The sequence below is a fragment of the Giraffa tippelskirchi genome, chromosome 8 (assembly GCF_054371585.1).
Source record: "Giraffa tippelskirchi isolate mGirTip1 chromosome 8, T2T-mGirTip1v1.2.pri, whole genome shotgun sequence".
NCBI lineage: Eukaryota > Metazoa > Chordata > Mammalia > Artiodactyla > Giraffidae > Giraffa > Giraffa tippelskirchi.
The window spans coordinates 132,281,492-132,293,069 of NC_137282.1; the positions used below are offsets into that span (position 1 = coordinate 132,281,492).

The window sequence follows — 11,578 nt, forward strand, 5'->3', positions numbered from 1 at the left end:
CCCTGCCCCTGTATCTCCTCAGGAAGATAGAAGGAATTATGTTGTCAAAGAGGTGTCACAATGCCCCTAGCTCCATACAAGTTCTCCCTACCTTGGTGTCCCAGTACCCTCCCAAGAGTCCCTGAATACCTCTGGAGCCCTTGGCCACCAGAAGTTCCATCTCATCACCAAGGAAGGCACTGGTCAAGGATGTTCCAGGTGGGATGACATCATGGTGTGAAATCAGGGCAGCCCAAAGTGGCAAGAAGTTTGATTGGCAGGAAGGAGTGTGAAGGCTCCAGCCCAGCCCATCTATGCGGCTGGGAGCTGAGGGACTCTTAACCAAAGGTTTAGGTGCCAATGACACTGCCTGACTACTGTTCCCCAGCCGTGGAGCTGTCCTGGTCTCCTCGGGTCGGGGGTGCGGTGGGGGAAGGGCAGGTGACCACCATTCCACCATTCAGCTCCTTTGGTCTCTGCCCCTTCACTTCCCTGAGAGGCTTCCTGGACCATTAGTTCGCATGGCCCCACCTCCTAGACACACTTGTGATAAGTAATACTGCTGGTCAATGTTTACTGAGGGCTAAAGACATCCAGGTGCCTTAAGAAGGGTATCTCATTAACTCATAGTAACCCTGTGAGATAGAATCTCTGTTATCCTTCGTAGATGGGAGAACAGGCAGAGTGTATTACAAGTTACCAGCGAGACTTCCCTGGTGGTCTGGTGGTTAGGACTCTGAGCTTCCACTGCAGGGAGCACGAGTTCGATCCCTGGCTGGGGGACTAAGATTCCGCATGCTGTGTGGTATGGCCAAAAATAAATAAATAAATAAATTACTGGAAGAGCAGGTACCCAGTGGGTGGTAGAGGCTTCCTGAGGAAGCCAAGCCCCCCCACATTTGGCCTCCTCACTGACTCCCTTCAGAGTCCCTGTCCCCCCACTGAAGGCAAATAAGTGCTCATAAAGCTTCAGGGGAGCATGTGTGACACCTCCGAGTAACTTCTAGACGGGGCTGATGATAATTACCACTTTCTTTTACAGCTCCCACGATTCATGGCACCCCCACCACAAGCTGTGCAGTAGATAGCCTTATTAGCCCCATTTTGCAGATGAGACAAGTCAAGCTCAAGAGGTTCAGTGACTTGTGCGAGGATGCCCAACCTGTAAGGGCAGAGTCAGGTCCTGAGCTTAGACCTTCAAACTCCAAAGCCCGGGCACATTTCCAGCATCAGGTGCCCTGGGAGGCTTCACCAGCTGCCTCACCCAGTGCTATTTGCATTTTGAGAGGGCACAAGGCCTTCCATGAAAAAAGGAGGTGCTAATGGTGGCATGTCTGGCACAGGCTAGGCCAGTAGATGGGCAGGGGGCCGGAGGAGGGGCCTGAAGTATTGGACCTCACATCACATAGGAGGTCTTCTTGCCCTATTCAGAAAGTGCCACCCTGGAGTCTCCCTCTTCCCCATTCTCTGTCCAGGTATAAGGGACAAATGTATACATGATACATCTAAAAAGCCTGGGTGGGTCTTCCTGCGAGTGTCGGGGTCATGGAGGGAGGGCGTCAGATTCCTTCTTTTGGCTCTTAACTCAAAACCCAAGTGAAAACAATGGAGTGAGATTCAGCAGGGAGCGAAGGGGCTGGTGGGACCCTCTCCTTGCCCTTTAAACTTCATTGCCCGCTGTGGAATGGGAGGAGTGGGAGGCTTAAGGCAGCAGAAAGCAGATAGGGGAGATGGGGGCCTTCCTTCCACCTCTAAACTCATTTTCTCCACCTCAGCATTGTGAGCTGATGGTTCTTTGCCGTGGGCGGGGTGGGGGAGGCTGGTGTCCTGTGGGATGTTTGGCAGCATCCCTGGCCTCTGGACACCACTAGCATCTCCCAGTTGTGACCACCGAAAATGTCTCCCCGCATTGCCACATGTCCCCTGGGGATGGGGTGGGGGAGGAAATACCCCCAGGTGTGAGCCACTTCTCTGAATGCACACACACTGCGCATTTGACAGGGAGGACCTGAGAGAGGAGGAGACGGTTAAATGAAACCAGATGTTAACCTGGAAAATATGCAGTCGGGCTCCACCCTCCCTCCAGAGCTGGCGGTGCTGGGCTGAGCATGGGATGGGGTGTTCTCAGCTCTCAGAGCTTAGTCACCTGGAACCTGGCTGGGCCCCCGGAAGGGGCGGGACAAGGCTGGGGTTCCCTGGCTTCCTCCTCCTCTTCCCAACCGCCTCCTTTCTCTCTTCCTCCTCCCTAGCTCCTTCCCGGGGCTGTCCCTCTGCCCCAATTCCTGTGCAAGCCTCATCCCTGGATGTGCTGGGGGTCCTGGGTCGCCCAAGCAGTGTCCAGAGTATAGCGGCAGCAGCAGCTGGGACATAGCTGACGGGAGACTCAGGGTCTGGGCTGGGGCGGAGCAGGAGAGGAGGATTCAAATCCTGGTTCCTGCACTAACTGGTCACTAGTTGTGCAACTTCTGCAAGGTTCTTACACGCCACTCACTAACCATGTGCGCTTAGACCAAGCTTAGATTCCTCCGAGCCTCAGTTTCTGCCTTAGAAAGATAGGAGCCTCCTCTGTCCATGGGGATTCTCCAGACAAGAATACCGGAATGGGTTGCCATGTCCTCCTCCAGGGGATCCTCCCAACCCAGGAATTGAACCCACGTCTCCTGCATTGCAGGTGGATTCTTTATCATCTGAGCCAGCAGGGAAGCCAGAAAGATGGGAATAACATTTCACAATGGCTCTTTGGGGCTTTTACAGAGGTCAGTGCTTAGTCCCTGGCAGTTGGTAGATTCTCGATCCTATTAGTAAAGAGTGTTGCAAGCCCTTCCCCTTGCAAGAAGAGCCCCCCACAACAATTCTGAAAGCACCTGCCTCTTGTCACCTCTCACACCAGCTCCGGAGCCTGAGGTGCAGGGTCCAGGTGGCCAAGAGCTGCTGGGGAGCAGGGGCTGGTGGGGGGCGGGGCCTCTGCAGTTCCCTGTCTCCACAGGCACAGGCTGAGCCTCCCTGCTGTGTCAGGAGGACCAGAAGCCCACATCCTCGGATTCATGCTTAACACGGAAAACCTGAGCCACTTGTGTAGCCCAGGAAAGGAAAATTCTACAACTCCAGGCTCTCAGCCTCAACACTGAAAAGGAAACTGTCATGGACTCTATAGCACTGATGATTCTCACCGCCCTTGGAAGGAACTGGCAATACCGAGAGACGTTCTCGGCTGTCACAATTGGTGGGGGGTGCTACTGGCAGCTAGTGGGCAGAGGCCAGGGCTGATGCTAAGCATACTTTGATGCACAGGACAGCCCCACAACAAAGATGTATCCAGCCCAAAGTGTCAATGGGGCTGAGACCGAGAAGCACTATTCCCCAGGGCTTCATATTTGTGTTCATATGTGTAGTGTCTCTGCTACTTGTACCCCAGAGCCTGGTGCATAAGAGGAACACAGGTGGATAGAACAACTGGCGTCACATCCTCAGCTGCACTGAGAGATAATTCATAGAATAAACCTCACAGTCCTGGGGTGTCATCCTGTCTGTGCCAGGTCCAAGGACCCAGAACCAAAACCCAGCATTCAAAACCCCAAGGTGTCCCCACCACACCCAGGACATCAGGCCACCCTCTCTCACCAGTGAGCCTGGGGGCTGGGGAGGGGTCGCCCTAGCTGCTCACCTGCCTCTCAGCACATCTAGCAAGGGGTCAGCAAGATGATGAAATGAGGACCAAAATGAATTGGCAGGCCCCATCCCCACAGTGCTGTGGACACGGCATGTATCGTGGGGTACAGGGTGTGGCCCCTGGAGTCAGCCAGGCCTGGGTTCCCATCACAGCCTAGCTCCTCACCAGTCACATGACCCTAAACTTGGGAATATCCTGCTGACTTCTGTTTTCTCAATTATAAACGGGGCTCATAATTATACCTGCCTTAAAGGGTTAATGTGAGGATTCTCAGAGGAAATCCACTGAAAGTTTGGTGCTGTGCTCATGGGTGGTGGTGAAAAACGATTGTGGATTATGACTATTCATACTCCATTTCCAGTGTGAGCCCCTCTGTTTGTAGTCTGCCTCCCAAGGCTGAGCCTGGACAGGTCTGGGAAGGCTGCTGACCGCTCGTGCAGCCCTCTCTCCAGCTTGGCTGTGTGCCAGCACTGGGTTGAGCCCCGGGGACACAGGTGAATAGGATGTGGTGCTGACCTCTGAGAGCATTTACAGGCTGTTGGGACATTAGCCAGAGCCCGGAAGGACCACTATTTGGGATTAAGATGAGGCAAGCACGGGACCTAAGGCGCAAAATATTTGAAAGGAAGCACTCACCATGCCCTTGCGTGAGTCTGAATATGAGCCCCTCCTGAAAATGCATAGCTTTGCCTCATCCTAGTCCCAGCCCAGCGAAGAACCACATCCCAGGAGGAGGGCCTGAAGGCACAGAGGATGGTGAGATGGGTGCAGAGGCCACAGCATCTGAGGCTTCCTGGAGGAGGTGCCATGAGAGTTGCTGGTGTGGGAGGATAAGGGAGAATTTTGAAGTGCAAGGCTGAGGGTCACATATTGCTAGGTGGGAACCTATGGGAGCAGAGACTGCCTTGGAGAAAAGCCCTGGGCAAGTGTGACTTGGGCAAATAGTTTATAAATTAAACACAACAGAACATACATTATGATTTGAGTACTGGGGGTTTCGTCAGATGGCAGGGGTTCAACTTCCAATAGCTCTACAGCTAGGGGTTCCCTCCCAGTTCCCTGAGGCCTCTGCAGTCAGGAATGGGTCTCCTTGAGAGCTGTAGCCTGGGGGAGTGCAACAGAGCTGCCTGACACTCAGGGATCTCAGCGTTTGGGTTGTTCCATCACAGCTATGAAGATTCCTAGTGAGAGGGCACCGAGGATCTGGGAGATGGTATGGGGGTTCAAAGGTGAGGAAGATGATTCAGTCACAGGATGGTCAAGGAGGGTAGCAACAGAGGACCAAATAAATGTCAGTACCATGAGATAAAGGCTGCAACAGGGACCTCCTAGGAGGGTGGACCTCCATACCCAATCACCCAAGAGTGGTTATGAAGGGCAGGCATTGTTGGGTGGGAGACACAGTCTGTAACAATGAGAAGTGTTCTAAATTAGAACGGGGCTGGCTGGTTGGAAGGCAACCCCTTACTAGAATCCAGTTCTGTTGAACCATTAGTTATTGAGCGTTCGCTCAATGCCTTGGTCTGGAGTAAGAGAAGGAATAGGATTTTGGAGGCTATTATGTCAAGGGTAAGCGTGAGAGAGCGCTGCTCTTAAGGGGCTGAACAGGAAAGAGTATCCCTGACGGGTGGGAGGGAGGGAAGGCTAGTCTTGGGGGACAGCCTGAGCTAAAGTGAGGAAGGACCAGGTGTGACCAGGAAGTGACAGGCAGACTGGATGGCTGGACCTCAGGGTTTGGGGGAGCCCTGTCCTTCCAGGCTGGGGACTTAGCCTTTATTTTCTGGGCAGCAAAAGATGCTTTGAGGACAAGCCATACATTCTGGCCATTAATATATTGGGTTGGTCCAAAAGTTCATTCAGGGTTTTCTGTAGGATGTTATGGACTTTGAGGCCAACCCAATAGAGAGACTAATTCAGTGTGTGAAGGGCAGGCTGGGAAAGCAAGAAATAAAGAAACAGGAAGAGTTGGTAGAAAGCTGGAGTCACCTTGTAGGAGAGAGGATGGAAGCCTGATGGACAGATGGCAGAGGCCAGGGAGAGAAGGATGTGGGGGACATTGATGGACAGACCAGATGCAGGGGGAAGGGGCAGGGGTGGGGTTGGAGATGACCTCCTGGCTCCCAGCCTCTGAGCTGGTCGAGGTCTCCAAGAAGCAAACCAAGGTCTGTAGAAGCAGGTCGGGCGGGCAGACCTTGAAGGCTTTCTCCTGCCTGCAAGTGTCTAGCTCCGGGCCCAGCAGAGCTGGGCTCCAGGGGTAGCTCTGTGGGCCTCTCAGCAGTGCCCCTGCCCCCTCCCTCCTGCCCTTGGCCCTCGCAATGTCCCCAGCTCTCCCCTTCTTTCTTTCCTCCCAGGACTCACAGAAATCCTCAGTACCCAGTCATGGGCCAAAAACGCCATCAGGCCAAAAGGTGAAGGCTCCACACCGTCCCCTGTCCTTGTCATGGAAGCAGGACCGTGAGCAGACTCTGGCGGCAGCTTATGTGCCGGTGGTGGTGGACCCCAGAGGGCAGAACCCGGACAAGCTCAGGTTCAATTTCTACACCTCCCAGTACTCCAACTCCCTGAACCCCTTCTACACCTTGCAGAAGCCCACCTGTGGCTACCTGTACCGCCGGGACACCGACCACACCCGCAAGCGCTTCGACGTGCCTCCTGCCAACCTGGTCTTGTGGCGCTCATAGGCCTGTGCCAGTCAGAAGCCCCCTACCTTGCACCCTCACCCCCACGATGCTGGGTCCCCAAGGAGAAGGGCTGCTCCCTCCCAGAGGAGCAAAAAGTGCCCGGGCTAGGACAGCTGTGCCCCGCCCACTGTCAACAATGGCAAAGGGAGGTCTCGCTTCTCAGCAGCAATTAAAGTTTCTTCTTCCTTTTCCTGGCATCTGAATCGGTGGCTGTGGGTGGGTAAACTGAGGCCACGGGGGTACTGTAAGCAGGGTTATGGCCAGAGGTGCCTGAAGACTTGGAAGGACCTGATTCTCATCAGCTCACCCCAAGAGTAACCCCAACTCCCCTGCAGAGCCTGAGTCCCAAGCAAAGCCCATGCTGGCCATTCCCTGCCTGTGGTCCTGGTTTGGCAACCTCTCCAATAACAAGAAAGAGCTACATCAATCGACCATGATCTGGGGTTGGAGCAGCCCCTGGGGAAGGGAGATGTCCTGCAGGAAGTGAACCTGATCTCCAGGGAGCCTCCTCTCTAGCTCCTAGTTTTACATAAAACTTCCTCTTCTGACTGGTAGTTTTTTGGTGAGGGATGGACTTCCCATCTCAAGTCTCCCCTCTGGTCCAGCAGAGTGATGCTGAGATTAGTTAGGCTCATGGGCCATGGTTCACGGAGAAGGAGAGTAAAAGCAGAGTGCGTCTGACTCCTAGCCAGAGTGAGTCCTTGGTCACTGCCGCCCAAGGCTGGATCCAATGGCCTGCTGGCGCCAGTTCAAGCTGGCCTGTGAGAGCTGGCAGTGGACAGCTCCCAACTCCACAACAGTGACTTCACTCTGGTAGCTTGAAACCAGCGCAGTGGAAGTATTTACACCCTGGAAACCAACAAACATCTATAAAACAGGATTTCTTTTTTTCCAGAGAGCCAGTAGTTAAATATTTACCAGCAGATGACTAAGTGATTCCAACTGGTTTCATTTCTAGGAATCACGTCTTATTGCAGGTAGAATGGTGGATTCAGTGGTGCATACTTCTAAGGCACAGGAGACAAAGGGGCTGGTGTGGGGTGAAGAGACAGGATGCTGGGGATCCAGACAAGCAGCCAATGCCCTGGCCAGATTTCCCTGGACACCTTTCTCTGAAAAGAAGATAGCAAGGCAGAGAAAAAGGATGAGAGGGTGTCCTAAATATCACCTAACATCAAAGAATCCAGGTTTTCCTATGTATTATATTTGAAGTAAGCTGTCTTTCAAATTAGAGGCTTTCCTCGAATGTCTGGTGATCCTTGGCTGGAAGCAGGCCATTTGGCATCTGTATCAAGTCTCTCCTTCCTGGTTGCCATTGTTCATGGAGCCAGTGTGGGAAGGAGCTGGGCAGGGGTCTCACTTTTCATATGCAGACTTTGCCGTATCTTCCTGGTTTCCAGGGCAGCCCTTCTCTCCTCTCGAGCTGTCTCTTGAGGCTAGAGCTTGTCCAGTTCAAGTCTCAGAATAACCTTCCCCCAGAGCCAGGAGGAGAGAGATGACACCTTAAGATGTCCGTTCTGCTGCCTTGAGGAGGGCCTCTGGGGAACTAGTTGCTCCTGATACAAACCTCCCCCAAGTACCCCTACTTCTGTCCCACCTGTCCTGCACCCCAGCCCCCACGGCACCTTTTGTGCCCACCTCCTGAGCTTCCAGAGTCCTGTGGTGGGAATTTAAAATTTTATTTATTTTTAATGTATTTATTTGGTTGCACCGGGTCTCAGCTGCTGCACTGGGGATCTTGAGTGGCAGCATGCGAACTCTTAGTCATGGCCCGTGGGATCCAGTTCCCTGACCAGGGATTGAACCCAGGCCGCCTGCATTGGGAGCAGGGAGTCTTAGCTACTGGACCACCAGGGAAGTCCCCTCTCCTGCTCTCTGAGCGCACTCAGGTTCCAACTTTCCGCACTCTGGTAAGGCACCACTCGTCCATCTGTTTCTCTCCTCCAAAATTTTTATTAGAACCTGTCATCTGCTGTCTTCTTCCTCTTGGTCTCTCTGGATCTGCAGCTTTTAGAAATGAATTGCCATTTCAGCGTGTTATTCAAAAGAGGCAGGGATAAATGCAAGTTTTCCGTCTACACGCAACCTGAAGCTGTACCTCCCAATAATCATCCCACAGACACTGGGTGAACACCTAGCGCATGCTGGGTCCTTGGGCTACAAAGATGAACAAGAACCATCCCTGAGCCCCCGGGCCCGACAGCCTCGAGGAGTGGGGACAGGGCCGTATCTGCACACGCTCAACTGACGCCTCTTCCTCGCTCCTGGAGAAGGTCGCCCCCTAGAGGTTCACCTTGGTAAAGCGGCCTCCACCGAGGCTTCCAGGACACCTTGACAGAAGCTAGTCAAGGTGCCAGGTCGGTCTGGGCGGGACAGTCTCTGGAGGCCCAGAACCTGTGCTCAGGGCTCTGTTGTGTTTCTGTGGAGGTGGCCAGGGGGCATACGGGCACGTTGGGGCGAGTCAGTCGGGACTGGGATTGCCACCTCTCCCATCCCTTCTGGGCATGGCTTCTACCTCTACACCCTTGCCCACCACGCTCCCTCTCCTTGGCATCATTCAGCCCCGTGGATCCTGTCACTCTGGTTGTGGCATCTGTCCTGCGAAGGAGTCCTGCAGACAGAGCAGCCAGGGGAGGCCACGGTCCTCTCTCAAGCGGCCACAGCATGAGCCGTTCACTCAGACCCTCAGTACTCCTCTCACGTATTCATGTCTTCCTCCTCTCACGGGTCCTTCTCTTCCTCCTCTTGCGGGTCCGTCTCTTCCTCCTCTCACGTATTCATGTCTTCCTCCTCTCACGGGTCCTTCTCTTCCTCCTCTCGCGGGTCCGTCTCTTCCTCCTCTCACGTATTCATGTCTTCCTCCTCTCATGGGTCCGTCTCTTCCTCCTCTCATGTGTTCATCTCTTCCTGGATGCCTCGCTATGGAGCCCCATCTCCCTGACTTGGCATCTGTGTCTCTGAGGGAGGGATGGGGAGCAGGACTGCCAGAGCCCCTGAAGAGCTATCCTCTAACCAGCTGCTTATAATTCCAAAAAGAAATGAGTGTTTTGTCTATGTTATTGTAGAAGTGTGACTATCATAGACTTTAAAGTGAGCTGTAATCCTGAGCGTGAAGTTGGCGTTTGGTGCTGCCTGTGCAGCTGCCGCGGGCCGTTGATGATCGTTCTTCTCTTCTCCCCTTTTTGGGAGAGTAAGAGGGAGAAAGTGCCGTCTGAGTGGTTTCGTTTACAAAAAAAATAATAATAATAAAGTGAGCTGTAATGATTTCCACCTGTTGTTCCTGCCTTTGTACAGTCCCCTCCCTCTGAGTGTGGGTGAGTCCTGTGACTTGCTTCTACTCTACAGAGTATGGCAAAGGTGATGGGTGTCACTTCCTTGGTGAGGTTCCACTATATAAGATTCCATTTTAGCAGATTACAGAGAGGATCTCCTCGCTGACTTGATAAAATAAGCAGCCATGTTGAGGAGTCTATGTAATAAGGAACCATGGGCAGCTTCTAGAAACTTTGGGCAACTTCTTGGACCTGAGAGTGTCCTCCAGACAATATCTAGCAGAAACCCGCGGCTTCAGTCCTACAGTCACAGGAAATGAGTTCTGCCAAAGACCTGGATGAGGTAGAAGTGGATGCTTCCTCAGTCAAGCTTTCAGATGAAAACATAGCCCAGATGGTACCTTGATTCCAGCCTTGTGAAATCCTGGGCAGAGGACCCTGTTGAGCCATGCGTAGACTCCTGGTCCACAGAAGCTGTGAGATAATAAATGTGCATAGTTTGAAGCTGACGACTTTGTGAGTAATTTGTTATGCAATGTAGAAAACTACATGTGCCCCTAACACATAAGCAAGATGTCAGAGTGCTGAGGCAGGGAAGGTGAATTCTGCAGAGATTCAGAAGGCTTCACAGAGGAGGTGGCTTTTGTGCTCACACATGAAGAGTGAGGAGGATATAAACAGAGATGGAAAGATGAGCTGTCACCTCCTCCTTGACCTCTTCATTTCAAACCCTAAGCCTGAGAGGACTCTGCAAGGACATGGATCCTAGCCTGGGTGTCAAGCAAAATAAAGGGAGAAGCCCTCTCTGCCCTCTCATCCCCGGAAAAAACCATGCTCTGGAGAACTTGACCAAAGCAGGCAGATCCCAGTGTCCCGCTCCGCTTCCATGCACCTTAAGTCAATCGTTTTAGGTGAAAGACAAGTAAAACAGTCCCATTTGATTCCTTTTTCAAAAATTGGTTATCTTCTGTTTATGTGAGCAACATATGTACATTATGAACTGTTATTTTAAAATTTTTTATTTATTTTGACTGTGCAGCGTGGCTGGCAGGATCTTAGTTCCTCGACCAGGAATTGAACCTTGGCCCTCAGCAATGAAAACACTGAGTTCTAACCATTGAACTGCTGGGGAATTCCCAGGAACCATTTTTTGAGAGGCAGATTTTTTTTTTTAAAGCAAAGATTAAAAAATCACTGGTGATCTCATAACTTAGAGATGACCCTGTTAACATTTTGGTGGTTTCCTTCTCATCATAGGTATCATGTTCACAAGCGACAAGGACAACAGTATTGACATCACTCTCGTCTCAGTCTTTCTCTCTCTCTGGTCTTCTAAAGGGGCATTCCTAACTCGGGTCCTTTGGATGAACTTTCTCAGGATAATGGGCAAAAAGAGCTGTAGAACTGGAAAGAAGACCATCCAGTGGATAATGGAAAGGAAGAAAACTGCTCCCTGGGGGAAAACCAGATCTGAGAAGGCAGACAGACCTGGTCCAGAGCACATAGCTCCCCACCCCATTCCACCTTCAGTTATATCTGGCAGATGCCCATAGAACAGGGCCAGAGAAACAGCCCCCAGAGGCTCCTCTGTTCTTAGGGAGATTTGTCTCATTCCATCTGGAGCATGTTGGTCAAGGAGGGAAATCTCTCCCTAGGTGCCCAGGGTTCTGCTTCCGGTGGTTCCTCTGTGGCCTGAGCTGTTGGAAGGGGGTGTCCCCCTGAGAGAGGGCTTCTAGGGCTGAGCAATATTCAGGGGCACAGATCCCATCACTCCAGGCTCCTCACTCCATCCAGCCAGTGCTCACAGCCCGTGGATACACAGGACTGAGCCCTGATGGCTGGAAGGCTGTGACTGCCCTTCTTTGTTGAGCTGGGCCATCTCTCTGAGCTGACCTCTCCAGGCCCAGTTCCTTCTGTCCGGTTCTCAGGAAGTGATCTTAGGATGACAGCCTGACACTCTTCCCACAAAATTGTAT

General features: G+C 52.5%; 1 protein-coding gene and 1 pseudogene across 3 annotated transcripts; both read left to right on the forward strand.

The window, feature by feature from the left end:
- Nucleotides 1-80: 80 nt before the first annotated feature.
- On the forward strand, nt 81-6,519 carry CIMIP3 (ciliary microtubule inner protein 3). Of its 3 annotated transcripts, XM_081518685.1 has the most exons (3): nt 119-198; nt 2,604-2,735; nt 6,001-6,519. In XM_081518685.1, exons 1-3 carry the CDS (start codon nt 190-192, stop codon nt 6,328-6,330), a joined length of 471 nt encoding a protein of 156 aa, XP_081374811.1. In that variant the 5' UTR covers nt 119-189; the 3' UTR covers nt 6,331-6,519. The 3 variants fall into 3 exon arrangements, with proteins under 3 accessions (XP_081374812.1, XP_081374811.1, XP_081374813.1); XM_081518686.1 differs by lacking the exon at nt 2,604-2,735 and having other exon boundaries at nt 81-198; XM_081518687.1 differs by lacking the exons at nt 119-198; nt 2,604-2,735 and adding an exon at nt 5,088-5,218.
- A 2,844-nt stretch (nt 6,520-9,363) lies between these two features.
- On the forward strand, nt 9,364-9,550 carry LOC145519213 (small nucleolar RNA U3; annotated as a pseudogene).
- Nucleotides 9,551-11,578: the final 2,028 nt, after the last annotated feature.